Source organism: Sprattus sprattus (assembly GCF_963457725.1).
Source record: "Sprattus sprattus genome assembly, chromosome: 2".
Taxonomy (NCBI): domain Eukaryota; kingdom Metazoa; phylum Chordata; class Actinopteri; order Clupeiformes; family Clupeidae; genus Sprattus; species Sprattus sprattus.
The window spans coordinates 3,636,961-3,654,149 of NC_137921.1; the positions used below are offsets into that span (position 1 = coordinate 3,636,961).

Sequence of the window (17,189 nt, forward strand, 5' to 3'; positions counted from 1 at the left end):
TACTGAGACACACACACACACACACACACACACACACACACACACACACACACACACACACACACACACACACACACACACACACACACACACACACACAGGCAGTGTCACAAAGAGCATATAACTGAAGCACATGTAGTGAATGCTTGTCTTATGCACGCACGCACGCACGCACGCACGCACACACTCTTACCTGCACACACTTGATGTTAATCCCAGGACACACAAACTTCCTCCACACCAGCATGGCCTTGCTGTCCCCACAGGTGATTGGATAGTGGAGCTCCGCCTCCACAGACACCTCCTCAGACAGTTTCACTGGCACAACAGATTATAACAGATTATTACAGACTATTACAGATTATTACAGATTATAACAGATTATTAAAGATTATTACAGACTATTACAGACTATAACACGGGTAGATGAAATCAAGCATTCTGATTGGTTGAGAGTGAGTCACGGGGTGTGCTTTATTCAGCGATAAAGGTAATGTACGACCTGTTTACATTTACCTCAGCGTTCCATATCAGTGCGCACTCAAAAATAACAGTAGATTCGAAATCGAACCAAGATGGCGGCGTGTTGGAAGCCTGTTAGTGGGAAATATTTTATGTGAATTAAGCTATCTACACAACTTTTTATATGTCTACATTGACTCGGTTAGTTGTTTATGTGCTACACGAATGTTGTAGAGTATTGCAGGTCTTAACTGAAGCTCTCGAATATTATTTGTAGGTTGCTGCTAACGCTTAGACCAAAAATCCATTGAAACACATATTAGCTAGCTAGCCTCGCTGCTAATAAGTATAACGTTGCTCTCACAAGCCTCCCTCATTGAGGCACAGTTAGTGGCGATATCCAAATCAATATAAACTGCGCGTCGGGCCTAACAACACCCTCGAACAAGTACATTATTGACGATACAGTACCGCCTCTCGAACCTTATTGCTTAACTATAACAGACTATTACAGATTATTACATTACAGATACAGATGTTCAAGTACATTTCTGTGGACCAGTACAGGCTAGTCCTGCACACTACAGCACTAAAGCAGTAAACACTTTGAGCTGCATTCTTTTGCATGAAAGGTGCTATTTAAATAAAGTTTATTATTATTATTATTACAGAAATAGCGTGCTCTGGAAAGGTCAGTCCTTTTGCAGGTATGTTTAATATGGACACATGGAGATGAAGGGAATTCTGGCATGCATTTGTTTACTAAAATCACCCTTCGTAAACAGACCTGAGATCCCATGACAAGAATACTGAAAGGAATCGATCACCATTACGCACTGTTGAAGGATGTGAATAAGGAACTGCTTGTGATCTTGTTACATCTGTAAGTGCTGCCACATGGGCCTAGCACTATTGCAGACGCTTGTACCCACTTGTAGAGAGAGAAAGAGATAGATAGAGAGAGAAAAAGAGAGAGAGAGAGAGAGAGAGACAAAGACAGAGAGAGACACAGAGAAACAGAGAGAGAGAGAGAGAGAGAGAGAGACAAAGACAGAGAGAGACACAGAGAAACAGAGAGAGAGAGAGAGTGAGAAAAAGGTAAAGAGAGGCAGAGAGAGAAAGAGAGAGACAGAGCGAGATAGATAGAGGCAGAGAGCGCCCCCTGTTGGCTCACCTATGACTGCATCCTTGGGGATAGAGATGATGTCTGTGTCCACAGTCTCTGTCTGTGGGGTGTGCTCAGTCAACTCCTCCCTGACAGGAAAGAGAACAGAGCAGGACATCAACTTCCTCTTTTGGGAATAAGCTGACACAGCATGGCTGAGGTTAGCGACCACGCATAAGAGAGAGAGAGAGAGAGAGAGAGAGAGGGTGGGGGGGGGGGGGGGGGGAGAGAGCGAGAGAGAGAGAGAGAGAGGGGGGGGGGGGGGGGGGGGAGAGGGGGGGGGGAGAGAGAGGAGGGGGGAGAGAGAGAGAGAGAGCGAGAGAGAGAGACAGGGGGAGAGAGAGAGAGAAAGAGAGAGAGAGAGAGAGAGGACACATCGTTCGTATCTGAGGTAAGCGTTCACACATAAGAGAGAGGACACAGACAACAGACACGGACAGTTGGCTCGTCTCTGGAGTGTAAGAAAGAACCATTAATCACTTCACTTAATCACTTAGTTGTTAAGCACTATGGTCAGTGTGAGCTGTTTTTAAATGTGCTTTATAAACAAAAAAATATGACTTGATTAACTTCCCTTCAAGGGAAGCAGTGGGCTGTAGGACAGGTATACAGACCCTGGCCGCAGCTCTGTCAATTACATATCTAACATCTGGGAACACTGGCATGAGTGCCTTTTTTAGCAGCCCTTCTTTCCTTGTATATTTATATGTATTTATGATTGTATGTATGTATGTATGTATGTATTTATATGTGATTTATTGATTATATGTATTGTGCATCTCCCATGTGGATCTTGAGCCTGTAATAAAGTTTATTATAGGGAAGTTTACAATCACAGCTCAGTATGAACACCCCGAGCTGCGAGCGCAGACAGAGACAGTGCTGTTAGCTTCCTCTCAGACGAGGCACTGCACACACACACACACACACACACACACACACACACACACACACACACACACACACACACACACACACACACACACACACACACACACACACACACACACACACACACACACACACACACACACCTCAGTACAAACACCCAGAGCCTGAGGTCAGAGGTCAAGGTGGAGTCATGGGAGCACAGACAGAGACAGCAGTGTTTCCCCTACCATTGTAAAGAAAATCTCAGCAGATGTCTTCAATATGTTTATATTTGTGCCATATTTTAAATCTAAATGTGTTAATTTCTCTTCCTAAAACCCACTAGAGGACACTATTTAAAAAGTTATTTTCAAAAAAAAATCTTTTTATGAAGGGGCTTATCCCCCCCAAAGCTCCCGCGAAATCAGGAATTTTAGGCCGAAAAAACATCGCCCCCCCCCCCTCCCCCAAAGCGGTGAACCTTGGGGAAACACTGGACAGTACTGTTAACTTCCTCTCAGACGAGGCACTACACTACAGCTTAGCATAAGAAACATGAGATTGTGTATCCGAGATGAGTGAACGCACATAAGCACTACCATAACCTCACTTTATAAGAAAACTTATGCTGCTATACGTTTATCTGTATGTTCTACTTGTATTATGTAATGTCTTGTCTGTATGTTCTACTTAGTATTAGGTAATGTCCTGTCTTGTTGAAATGTTCTTTCGATTACTTTGTATGTATTGACATGTGAAGTAATTGACAATAAAGCTACTTTGACTTTGAAGAGAGAAGACACAGACAATTTCCTCTCAGATGAGGCACTACACTACAGTTTAACATAAGAAACATGAGATTGTGTATCTGAGATGAGAAAACACACATAAGAGAGAAGACACAGACAAGTCTGCTGGCTTGGCTGTTGACTGTAACAACCAGCTAATGTTTGATTACGTTAATATCCACACATCCACATCTTGGGCATCTATTCCAGTGAAAGAGTATGCTTATTTCTGAGGCTGAGTTTGACAATATCTCTGGGAGTATTTGTACACATGTCACATACACTTACCCAGACTCCTCCAGGTCCGTGGTGTCCAACACGCTCTTCTCCTCAACAGAGTTGCCTTGTCCTTCACTGTCGGGCGTTGTCACGACAACCACCTCCTCCACATGCATGCTGACCTCAGATGATGCCATTGGTCAGGCGGCCTAATGCTGGTCCGCCCACACTGGAAGTACACAGGTCAGGAATTTATGTTAGTTTGGGTGTGTGTGTGTGTGTGTCAGGGCATTAAGAGTACAGGCAGGGAATAAGAATAAAGCGCGTTTAGCAGTAGATTGGCGTCCCCGTCTGCAGTGACACTTTCCCCATCACATTCAGTCAGACCACAAAGGTGGCAAAGGCTAAAAGTGTTTCTTTCTTCATCTGAAACAGAAGAACAGGCAGAGCCAATGCACTGTACAACATTATCCCTAAACTGTGTACAGAAGTCAAACGCAACGTGCACCACTTTCATGACCCACTTTTGTCTTTGTTTTTACCCGAGATGGTTTCACGTAGGCTGTACATGGAAGTAAAACATGATTGGCTTTACAGGTGGGTATAGGTAGCAGGCAATAGTGAATAGGCCAATGGAAACCAACGGCAAAGTTCAACTGCCTATAAAATGACATTTCTTGTCCAATATGACATTTTTTGTCCAGATAATCAGAGCATGAGAGGTTGTTGTGATGTGAACAGGTGACTACAGCCGCCGAGTCTGATCCACCTGATCCGAAACACTTCTTTGGACGTCTGAGTGTTAGCGGTTAAATATATCTGGCTGGCTAGCTAGCTGGCTAGCTAGCTTAGCTTCTGCAACTGTCACTCTCGTCGCCATCGGTTGGTTGACTGTTTTTAGAAACACAAGTTTGGGATCATAAATTGAGAGGTAGCTGAGCCCTGAAGCTGAAAGATAGCATGAGCACGTCCTCGGGACGCTGTACGTTTGCTGTAGATTGTGTTGCGTTTCACGCAGATGTACGTGCCTCGCACGTTACGTGAGGCCAGCGGCTACGTTAGCTGGCTGCACGCAATGTTGATATTTGAGGGGGTGTACGAGAACTCTCTTTAAATTTCAACCCCATAATGTTACAGATAGCCATATAACATATCTACCAACGTAACCTTGAGGGATAAGAAATCTTACCGTAAGACTGGTGATGTCTCTGCCTAAGCCACTTTATTTGGACCTTATTGAGTAACCAAAGATTCAATGCGCAATTGCGCATGAGCAGAATGACGATTGGGTTAGAGAGGCCGTCGTTGATACAATTCATTTTATGCAGTTGTTTTTCTTGACAGCAAACGACCCCAATCTAGCTATTAGGCCAATCTGTGTGTACATCCCAGGAATAAAGCAGATACTTTCCATATTGTTACAATGTAAGCAGGTTCTTGCAGTACTTTAAGTATCGAACAGCGCATGCTCATCAATCCGAACATCCCGCGGCAAACACGGCACCAGGAAGTGACTCCCGAAGCAGCATTGCGTCCAGTGACTGTAGAAGAACTTCTCAAGTTCTGAATGATACTTTTGTTCTTGACAACGAATGGTAATATCAGACTGGTGTTTTATAAGACTACATAATATTATGATACTGCGCTCGTCACAACAGGTTGTTGCTTGATAACAAAGTAACTGCAAAGACATTTATCACCACGGCAACGGATCAGACTGGGCAGTAGGCTTTTGCTACCTCTTATCACGATGCCCCCGCTCAAGATTAAAGGAGTAACAGTGGATTTCCCATTCACGCCGTATCCAAGTCAGACGGACTACATGAGTAAAGTGCTTGAATGCCTTCAAGAAGTAAGTGCCGTTGTGGCCAGAGTCAAAAACAAAGTTTGGAATATCTGATCAGTGTCTGGTTATGCACTGAATACATAGTGTTTGGAAGGAGTGTTAGTAGTTTGTCCAAACTTTTGACAAGCATCCCTGTCAAAAGTTTAGAAACACCTAGTCTTTCCTAATCTTTGAGAGACACGTGCATGCTCCTATTGTTTATATGCACCAAACCAGGTAATTTAACGGTATGACAAAACAAAACAATATATCTCTTAGGCTTGAGAAAGCTTTAAATGGGTAAATCATGGTTATTTAAGAAATATGAATCATTGACTGAATGCATTTTCAATATAGACCAGTATGCCACTAAAACCAATGGTCAGTAACTGGTAGTGTTCCATCCTCATGTGTACTGTCTGATTTTGATTTATGTTTGATATATACGTCAATGCCTTGAATTGTATTGCAGAAGAAGAACGGGGTCTTTAAATGGGTAAAATCATGGATATTTAAGAAATATGAATCGTTGAATTAATGCATTTCATAAGAACCAAATGCCACTAAAACCAATGGTCAGTAAGTGCTAGTGTTCCATCCTCATGTTTGCAGAAGAAGAACGGCGTCCTGGAGAGCCCGACGGGCACAGGTAAGACCCTGTGCCTGCTGTGTGCCGCCCTGGCATGGAGGGCGAACTTCAAAGACTCCATCTCCGCCCGCAAGATCACAGAGAAGTTGCAGGGCGCTGAGATGTTCCCCGACACACCCCTCTCGTCATGGGGTACCACAGCCACGGATGGGGACTCAACAAGTACGACAAAAAAATGCACAGAAAACACTACACAGTCCCAATTCTGTATTAATTAATGGGAGTGTGTGTGTGTGTGTAGTTGTTAGGGTGTATTTTATTAATGGTGTGTGTGTGTAAAATCTCTTCATGGGGTACCCCAGCCATGGACGGGGACTTCAACTAGTACGCCAAAAATTAAACAGAAAACACTACACAGTCTTGGGCTTTTGAACTTCTGACCTCTCCTGATGCATACCTGTTTATTTATAAATGTGGAGCATGTCTTATGCAGCAAGATGACTAAAGCTTTTTCAGTTGCAACAGAAATCTTTTCCATTACTTATCACTTTGCTTCAACTGTTTCTGACCATGAGAAGCATACTGCATGGTAATGTTCTTGGTTTAGTTGCCGTGTACTACACTGCAATGTTATGTTCTCTGTTTTGTTGCAGTATACTACACTGCATGGTAATTTGCTCTGTTTGGTTGCAGTGTACTACACTGACGTCCCAAAGATCATATATGCTTCCCGCACACACTCCCAGCTAGCACAGGTCATTGGAGAGCTCAAAAACACATCATACAGGTGAGAGCCAGATGAGTGTGTGTGTGTGTGTCTGTCTGTGTCTGTCTCTGTGTGTGTGTGTGTGTGTGTGTGTGTGTGTGTGTGTGTGTGTGTGTGTGTGGGGGGGGGGTGTTTCTATCTTTCACACTTTCTGTTCCCACTTCAGGTAAGACAAATTATCACCTCAGACAAAAGGTGACTGTGTGTGTGTGCGTGCGTGCGTGTTTACGTACACATTACATTCTTCCTTTTCTCCAGGCCAAAGGTGTGTGTTCTTGGCTCCAGAGAACAACTTTGCATCAACCAGGAAGTGATGAAGCAGGAGAGCAACCACATGAAGGTGAGTCAGCCACAGCATCATCTCCATGACGACCCCAGCATCATCTCCATAGCAACCACACTGATTCACTGATCCATACACACCCACGCTGTCACTGTCTGCCTAACGTATCAAGGTCATATCGTCCTGCTTGCACTGCAGTATCATCTGGCAGAATAACCATACACTGGTATACTGTTACATTTCATACTGGTATACTGTTACATTCCATACTGGTACACTGTCACTACCTACTCTTCCATACTGGTATACTGTTACGTTTCATACTGGTATACTTTTACATTTCCTACTGGTATACTGTCACTACCTACTCTTCCATACTGGTATACACTTACATTTCATACTGGTATACTGTTACATTCCATACTGGTACACTGTCACTACCTACTCTTCCATACTGGTATACACTTACATTTCATACTGGTATACTGTCACTACCTACACTTCCATACTGGTATAATGTCACTACCTACACTTCCATACTGGTATAATGTCACTACTTACAAATACGTACTGGTATACTCTTACATTTCCATACTGGATCCTTCCCTCACCATAACCCCACTGACTGCTGCACTCACACACACACACACACACACACACTCTCATGTTCATAACCCCACTGACTGCTACACTCTATGGTCAATACCCCACTGCCTGCTACACTCTATGGTCATAACAGCTTTTGTAACAAAGTGTGAACCTCTTGTGATGCCATCTGGTGACCTTTGACCTGTTAAAGGCAGCGTTATCTGTATCTATCTATCTATCTATCTATCTAAAGTAGCCATCTATCTAGACAAAGATTAATAAAGTAGCCATCTATCTATCTATCTATATATCATCATCTATCTATCTATCTATCTATCTAAAGTAGTTATTTGAGTAAGAACAGACCCTCTGGTTCCCCCCTTCAGGTCCACATGTGCAGAGCAAAAGTGTCGACACGCTCCTGTGTTTTCTACAACAACGTCGAAGGTACCAACTCTAATCTTCCCTCTACATTAACCTCCGCTGCCTAGAGCATTACTGATGTCACTGTTAGTTCTGCCTGTTAAAGTAACAGTATGCAATAATTATACTTTAGGGTTAGGATAAGCAGTTTTACCTTAAAATAACAGCTTGAAAAAAAATGGGGGCTCTACAATGACTTTTAATATGGAGAATCGCCTCCGTGCCATTGCCATACCAGGGTCCATAGGCTTATAACTGCTAAATGTAAGATTGCCTGACGCCGCCCGGCTTTCTACTGTCTGCCGAATTAGTTAGTAGCTTATTTGCCCTCTTGCTTTGTCTTGTGTTGCACTTGCTTGATGTTTGACTCTGTTAGGACAGTTGTTGAGTAACTAGTTTGTCATAATGTCAAAGAGATTTCGTTAGTTTTACCCGCTAGCATATCGTTAGCGAATAGCAATTGATCCGGAATGCTTCTTTAATGTTATGTCCGTCTCGACACACACTGCCTTCCCCCTGGGTCCCCTTCAGAGAAGAGCACAGACAAAGAGTTCATCAACAACATCCTGGACGTGGAGGATCTGGTGAAGGCTGGCAACAAGCAGAGGTGTGTGTGTACCGTCTACTTGCCTGTCTGTCTGTCTGTCTGTCTGTCTGTCTGTCTGTCTGTCTGTCTGTCTGTCTGTCTGTCTGTCTGTCTGTCTGCAGGCTGTTGGAGATGTCTGTCTTTCTGACCTCTGAACAGTTTGTTGTCTGTTGTCTGTCTGCGTGCTGTTAGAGTGGTCTGTCTCTCTGACCTCTGAACAGTTTGTCTGTTGTCTGTCTGTCTGTGTGCGTGCTCTTGGAGTTGTCTGTCTTGCTGACCTCTGAACAGTTTGTCTGTTGTCTGAGTTGTCTGTCTGTCTGTCTGTATGCCTGTCAGTTCTGAGCTGTCAGTCTATGGTCTGACCAGTTTGTCTGCTGTTGCAGATATCTGTGTGTGTGTGTGTGTGTGTGTGTGTGTGTGTGTGTGTGTGTGTGTGTGTGTGTGTGTGTGTGTGTGTGTGTGTGTGTGTGTGTGTGTGTGTGTGTGTGTGTGTGTGTGTTCCTGTGAGCTGGATTTGTTCAATGATCTTCCACCCGATATCTGTTTCCTTTTGCAAATTTTAGTCTTTTCCTTTTTATTGGCCAGTCGTGGAAGTTTTTGGCTAGTTTTTCTTAGACACTGCCTAGAAGAAGAAACTGGTGATTTCTGGATCTGTGAATCCTCCGTTTGTCATATTAGAGATCCTGACGGCACCGTTGGGATTTAGGTCTTGTGTGTGTGTGTGTGTGTGTCTGTGTGTGTGTGTGTGTGTGTGTGTGTGTGTGTGTTGGGCACTCGGTCCCCTCTGCTTCAGTTTCTTGGCTAGTTCCTGCATGGATTAGCCTTCACTTGTGAGCTCAACTATAGATGACAAGTGTCTGAAGAAAGCTCCTTCTTTCTGACTATTTTTAGACCATAATCAATTGAAACACAGGAGTGTTGGTGGCAAGAAAGGGGCCTTTGAACACCTATGTAGATATTCCATTCAAAATGAGCCGTTTCTTACTGCAGTAGTCATCCATCTATGGATTAACTATCAATATGCTCCGTTTAATAATGGATAAACAATCGATATGCTCAGTTTAATAATGGGTCAACATGACAACGCAATCGTTTGCCGATAACACGCTGTCCGATAATTAACACCGTTTACGTTGTTCTGCAGTGTTTTTGTATGCAGTCAATAGAACGTCTAGGTTGACGGAATGTCACTGCTGGTCTGTTGTTCCACAGGTTCTCAGTAGAATTCTGATCAGGGTGTTGACTGAGTAATTCTAGAATGTTCACTTCACTGTTCTGGAGCCACTGCAGTGTTGCTTTAGCCTTGTGCCTGCTGGCAGACTATGCCTCTCCCAAGCCTAAGTTTTGCAACAGGCTGCAATAGGGCTTTCTGGTGATCTTGTCTAGAATTGATTTCATTCATCCTTCTATCAAGTCTATAGAGTTCCCCGGTTCCTGCAGATCAGTAATATCCCCACATATAAAAACACATTATGTTGCCACTGCCATATTTCACAACTGGGATGGTGTATCCTGAAACATTGGCAGTGTGAGAGGTACACCACATGCTACACTTTGAGGATTGGCCAAAAACACTCTATTTTGGTCTTGTATAACCACAGAAACCTACACACACACACACACACGGCAAATGGCATCGCTGTATCATATGAGGATCCTTTGTCATCTGCCTTAATCTGGAGTTCAGAAAGCACAGGGGTTTGAGCCCTTATGCAAATAGTATATTACAGTTTTTAAATTCATTAGTTTTTAGCATTAGCCAAAAAGCAACTTATTTGCCTTTGAAAACATACAAAAGCAAACATCTACACAATAATATTACTGTTTGGGAAATCACGTGTTAGTCTCTTTTATAGTAGTGAAAATGGTGACGACTTTAAGGGGGGTTGAATACTCTGCATCTGTTTTCTGTGCTGTTTTGTAGTGTGTGTCCATACTGGATCTGTTATGCTGTAGTTCTTTGCTGTTTTGTAGGGTGTCTCCATACTGGATCTGTAATCCTGTGCTGTTTTGTAGTGTGTGTGCATACTGGATCTGTTATGCTGTAGTTCTTTGCTGTTTTGTAGGGTGTGTCCATACTGGATCTGTAATTCTGTGCTGTTTTGTAGGGTGTGTCCATACTGGATCTGTAATTCTGTGCTGTTTTGTAGGGTGTGTCCATACTGGATCTGTAATTCTGTGCTGCTTTGTAGGGTGTGTCCATACTGGATCTGTAATTCTGTGCTGTTTTGTAGGGTGTGTCCATACTGGATCTGTAATTCTGTGCTGCTTTGTAGGGTGTGTCCATACTGTATCTGTAATTCTGTGCTGCTTTGTAGGGTGTGTCCATACTGGATCTGTAATTCTGTGCTGTTTTCTAGGTTGTGTCTGTACTGAATCTGTTCTTTGCTGTTGTAGGGTGTGTCCATACTGAATCTGTTCTTTGCTGTTGTAGGGTGTGTCCATACTACCTATCCCGGTCCTTAAAGCAGCAGGCCGAGATTATCTTCATGCCCTATAACTACCTCCTGGACCCTAAGGTGAGTTATAGTCATCTATATAACTACCTATTGGACCCTAAGGTGAGCTATAGTCATCTATATAACTACCTCCTGGACCCTAAGGTGAGCTATAGTCATCTATAGTCATCTATATAACTACCTACTGGACCCTTAGGTGATCTATAGTCATCTATATAACTACCTCCTGGACCCTAAGGTGAGCTATAGTCATCTATATAACTACCCACTGGACCCTAAGGTGAGCTATAGTCATCTATAGTCATCTATAGTCATCTATATAACTACCTACTGGACCCTAAGGTGAGCTATAGTCATCTATAGTCATCTATAGTCATCTATATAACTACCTCCTGGACCCTAAGGTGAGCTATAGTCATCTATAGTCATCTATATAACTACCCACTGGACCCTAAGGTGAGCTATAGTCATCTATAGTCATCTATATAACTACCTACTGGACCCTAAGGTGAGCTATAGTCATCTATATAACTACCTACTGGACCCTAAGGTGAGCTATAGTCATCTATATAACTACCCACTGGACCCTAAGGTGAGCTATAGTCATCTATAGTCATCTATAGTCATCTATATAACTACCTCCTGGACCCTAAGGTGATCTATAGTCATCTATAGTCATCTGTATAACTACCCACTGGACCCTAAGGTGAGCTATAGTCATCTATAGTCATCTATATAACTACCTACTGGACCCTAAGGTGAGCTATAGTCATCTATATAACTACCTACTGGACCCTAAGGTGAGCTATAGTCATCTATAGTCATCTATATAACTACCTACTGGACCCTAAGGTGATCTATAGTCATCTATATAACTACCTCCTGGACCCTAAGGTGAGCTATAGTCATCTATAGTCATCTATAGTCATCTATATAACTACCTACTGGACCCTAAGGTGAGCTATAGTCATCTATAGTCATCTATAGTCATCTATATAACTACCTACTGGACCCTAAGGTGAGCTATAGTCATCTATATAACTACCTACTGGACCCTAAGGTGATCTATAGTCATCTATATAACTACCTACTGGACCCTAAGGTGAGCTATAGTCATCTATATAACTACCTACTGGACCCTAAGGTGAGCTATAGTCATCTATAGTCATCTATAGTCATCTATATAACTACCCACTGGACCCTAAGGTGAGCTATAGTCATCTATATAACTACCTCCTGGACCCTAAGGTGATCTATAGTCATCTATAGTCATCTATATAACTACCTCCTGGACCCTAAGGTGAGCTATAGTCATCTATATAACTACCTCCTGGACCCTAAGGTGATCTATAGTCATCTATAGTCATCTATATAACTACCTCCTGGACCCTAAGGTGATCTATAGTCATCTATAGTCATCTATATAACTACCTCCTGGACCCTAAGGTGAGCTATAGTCATCTATATAACTACCTACTGGACCCTAAGGTGATCTATAGTCATCTATAGTCATCTATATAACTACCTCCTGGACCCTAAGGTGAGCTATAGTCATCTATAGTCATCTATATAACTACCTACTGGACCCTAAGGTGATCTATAGTCATCTATATAACTACCTACTGGACCCTAAGGTGAGCTATAGTCATCTATATAACTACCCACTGGACCCTAAGGTGAGCTATAGTCATCTATATAACTACCCACTGGACCCTAAGGTGAGCTATAGTCATCTATATAACTACCCACTGGACCCTAAGGTGAGCTATAGTCATCTATATAACTACCCACTGGACCCTAAGGTGAGCTATAGTCATCTATATAACTACCTCCTGGACCCTAAGGTGATCTATAGTCATCTATAGTCATCTATATAACTACCTCCTGGACCCTAAGGTGAGCTATAGTCATCTATAGTCATCTATATAACTACCTACTGGACCCTAAGGTGAGCTATAGTCATCTATAGTCATCTATAGTCATCTATATAACTACCTACTGGACCCTAAGGTGATCTATAGTCATCTATAGTCATCTATAGTCATCTATATAACTACCTACTGGACCCTAAGGTGAGCTATAGTCATCTATAGTCATCTATATAACTACCTCCTGGACCCTAAGGTGAGCTATAGTCATCTATATAACTACCTCCTGGACCCTAAGGTGAGCTATAGTCATCTATAGTCATCTATATAACTACCTACTGGACCCTAAGGTGAGCTATAGTCATCTATAGTCATCTATATAACTACCTACTGGACCCTAAGGTGATCTATAGTCATCTATATAACTACCTACTGGACCCTAAGGTGAGCTATAGTCATCTATAGTCATCTATAGTCATCTATATAACTACCTACTGGACCCTAAGGTGAGCTATAGTCATCTATATAACTACCTCCTGGACCCTAAGGTGAGCTATAGTCATCTATATAACTACCTCCTGGACCCTAAGGTGAGCTATAGTCATCTATAGTCATCTATATAACTACCTACTGGACCCTAAGGTGAGCTATAGTCATCTATAGTCATCTATAGTCATCTATATAACTACCTACTGGACCCTAAGGTGAGCTATAGTCATCTATATAACTACCTCCTGGACCCTAAGGTGAGCTATAGTCATCTATAGTCATCTATATAACTACCTACTGGACCCTAAGGTGAGCTATAGTCATCTATAGTCATCTATATAACTACCTACTGGACCCTAAGGTGAGCTATAGTCATCTATAGTCATCTATATAACTACCTACTGGACCCTAAGGTGAGCTATAGTCATCTATAGTCATCTATATAACTACCTACTGGACCCTAAGGTGATCTATAGTCATCTATATAACTACCTACTGGACCCTAAGGTGAGCTATAGTCATCTATAGTCATCTATATAACTACCTACTGGACCCTAAGGTGAGCTATAGTCATCTATAGTCATCTATATAACTACCTCCTGGACCCTAAGGTGATCTATAGTCATCTATAGTCATCTATATAACTACCTACTGGACCCTAAGGTGATCTATAGTCATCTATATAACTACCTACTGGACCCTAAGGTGAGCTATAGTCATCTATATAACTACCTCCTGGACCCTAAGGTGAGCTATAGTCATCTATAGTCATCTATATAACTACCTACTGGACCCTAAGGTGAGCTATAGTCATCTATAGTCATCTATATAACTACCTACTGGACCCTAAGGTGAGCTATAGTCATCTATATAACTACCTACTGGACCCTAAGGTGAGCTATAGTCATCTATATAACTACCTCCTGGACCCTAAGGTGATCTATAGTCATCTATAGTCATCTATAGTCATCTATATAACTACCTACTGGACCCTAAGGTGAGCTATAGTCATCTATAGTCATCTATATAACTACCTACTGGACCCTAAGGTGAGCTATAGTCATCTATATAACTACCTCCTGGACCCTAAGGTGATCTATAGTCATCTATAGTCATCTATAGTCATCTATATAACTACCTACTGGACCCTAAGGTGAGCTATAGTCATCTATATAACTACCTACTGGACCCTAAGGTGAGCTATAGTCATCTATATAACTACCTCCTGGACCCTAAGGTGATCTATAGTCATCTATAGTCATCTATAGTCATCTATATAACTACCTACTGGACCCTAAGGTGAGCTATAGTCATCTATAGTCATCTATATAACTACCTACTGGACCCTAAGGTGATCTATAGTCATCTATATAACTACCCACTGGACCCTAAGGTGAGCTATAGTCATCTATATAACTACCTACTGGACCCTAAGGTGATCTATAGTCATCTATAGTCATCTATATAACTACCCACTGGACCCTAAGGTGAGCTATAGTCATCTATATAACTACCTACTGGACCCTAAGGTGAGCTATAGTCATCTATATAACTACCTACTGGACCCTAAGGTGATCTATAGTCATCTATAGTCATCTATATAACTACCCACTGGACCCTAAGGTGAGCTATAGTCATCTATAGTCATCTATATAACTACCTACTGGACCCTAAGGTGAGCTATAGTCATCTATAGTCATCTATAGTCATCTATATAACTACCCACTGGACCCTAAGGTGAGCTATAGTCATCTATATAACTACCTACTGGACCCTAAGGTGATCTATAGTCATCTATATAACTACCTACTGGACCCTAAGGTGAGCTATAGTCATCTATAGTCATCTATATAACTACCCACTGGACCCTAAGGTGAGCTATAGTCATCTATATAACTACCTACTGGACCCTAAGGTGAGCTATAGTCATCTATATAACTACCCACTGGACCCTAAGGTGAGCTATAGTCATCTATATAACTACCCACTGGACCCTAAGGTGATCTATAGTCATCTATATAACTACCTACTGGACCCTAAGGTGATCTATAGTCATCTATAGTCATCTATAGTCATCTATATAACTACCTACTGGACCCTAAGGTGATCTATAGTCATCTATATAACTACCTACTGGACCCTAAGGTGAGCTATAGTCATCTATAGTCATCTATAGTCATCTATATAACTACCTACTGGACCCTAAGGTGATCTATAGTCATCTATAGTCATCTATAGTCATCTATATAACTACCTACTGGACCCTAAGGTGATCTATAGTCATCTATATAACTACCTACTGGACCCTAAGGTGAGCTATAGTCATCTATAGTCATCTATATAACTACCTACTGGACCCTAAGGTGAGCTATAGTCATCTATAGTCATCTATAGTCATCTATATAACTACCTACTGGACCCTAAGGTGAGCTATAGTCATCTATAGTCATCTATATAACTACCTACTGGACCCTAAGGTGAGCTATAGTCATCTATAGTCATCTATAGTCATCTATATAACTACCTACTGGACCCTAAGGTGAGCTATAGTCATCTATAGTCATCTATAGTCATCTATATAACTACCTACTGGACCCTAAGGTGATCTATAGTCATCTATAGTCATCTATAGTCATCTATATAACTACCTACTGGACCCTAAGGTGATCTATAGTCATCTATAGTCATCTATAGTCATCTATATAACTACCTACTGGACCCTAAGGTGATCTATAGTCATCTATAGTCATCTATAGTCATCTATATAACTACCTACTGGACCCTAAGGTGATCTATAGTCATCTATATAACTACCTACTGGACCCTAAGGTGAGCTATAGTCATCTATAGTCATCTATATAACTACCTACTGGACCCTAAGGTGAGCTATAGTCATCTATAGTCATCTATAGTCATCTATATAACTACCTACTGGACCCTAAGGTGAGCTATAGTCATCTATAGTCATCTATATAACTACCTACTGGACCCTAAGGTGATCTATAGTCATCTATATAACTACCTACTGGACCCTAAGGTGAGCTATAGTCATCTATAGTCATCTATATAACTACCTACTGGACCCTAAGGTGAGCTATAGTCATCTATAGTCATCTATAGTCATCTATATAACTACCTACTGGACCCTAAGGTGAGCTATAGTCATCTATAGTCATCTATATAACTACCCACTGGACCCTAAGGTGAGCTATAGTCATCTATAGTCATCTATATAACTACCTCCTGGACCCTAAGGTGATCTATAGTCATCTATATAACTACCTACTGGACCCTAAGGTGATCTATAGTCATCTCTATAACTACCTACTGGACCCTAAGGTGATCTATAGTCATCTATATAACTACCCACTGGACCCTAAGGTGAGCTATAGTCATCTATAGTCATCTATATAACTACCTACTGGACCCTAAGGTGAGCTATAGTCATCTATAGTCATCTATATAACTACCTCCTGGACCCTAAGGTGATCTATAGTCATCTATAGTCATCTATATAACTACCTACTGGACCCTAAGGTGAGCTATAGTCATCTATAGTCATCTCTATAACTACCTACTGGACCCTAAGGTGATCTATAGTCATCTCTATAACTACCTACTGGACCCTAAGGTGATCTATAGTCATCTATAGTCATCTATAGTCATCTCTATAACTACCTACTGGACCCTAAGGTGATCTATAGTCATCTCTATAACTACCTACTGGACCCTAAGGTGATCTATAGTCATCTATAGTCATCTATAGTCATCTATATAACTACCCACTGGACCCTAAGGTGATCTATAGT

At 41.8% G+C, this 17,189-nt stretch overlaps 2 protein-coding genes across 2 annotated transcripts in view; one reads left to right on the forward strand and one right to left on the reverse strand.

The window, feature by feature from the left end:
• gmeb2 (glucocorticoid modulatory element binding protein 2) overlaps nt 1-3,701 on the reverse strand; it is a gene marked incomplete at its 5' end in the record, with an annotated part of 8,518 nt that extends 4,817 nt beyond the window's left edge. The window contains 4 exons of the mRNA XM_080833397.1: nt 1-2; nt 194-318; nt 1,637-1,716; nt 3,574-3,701. The exon at nt 1-2 is cut by the window's left edge and continues 102 nt beyond it. Coding sequence (XP_080689523.1) covers nt 1-2; nt 194-318; nt 1,637-1,716; nt 3,574-3,701 — 335 coding nt within the window. The remainder of the gene's footprint in view (nt 3-193; nt 319-1,636; nt 1,717-3,573) is intronic.
• Nucleotides 3,702-5,254: 1,553 nt separating this feature from the next.
• rtel1 (regulator of telomere elongation helicase 1) overlaps nt 5,255-17,189 on the forward strand; it is a gene marked incomplete at both ends in the record, with an annotated part of 66,695 nt that continues 54,760 nt past the window's right edge. The window contains 7 exon segments of the mRNA XM_080833317.1: nt 5,255-5,356; nt 5,942-6,140; nt 6,612-6,705; nt 6,943-7,024; nt 7,942-8,002; nt 8,510-8,585; nt 10,999-11,083. Of these exon segments, the coding sequence (XP_080689443.1) occupies nt 5,255-5,356; nt 5,942-6,140; nt 6,612-6,705; nt 6,943-7,024; nt 7,942-8,002; nt 8,510-8,585; nt 10,999-11,083 (699 nt within the window).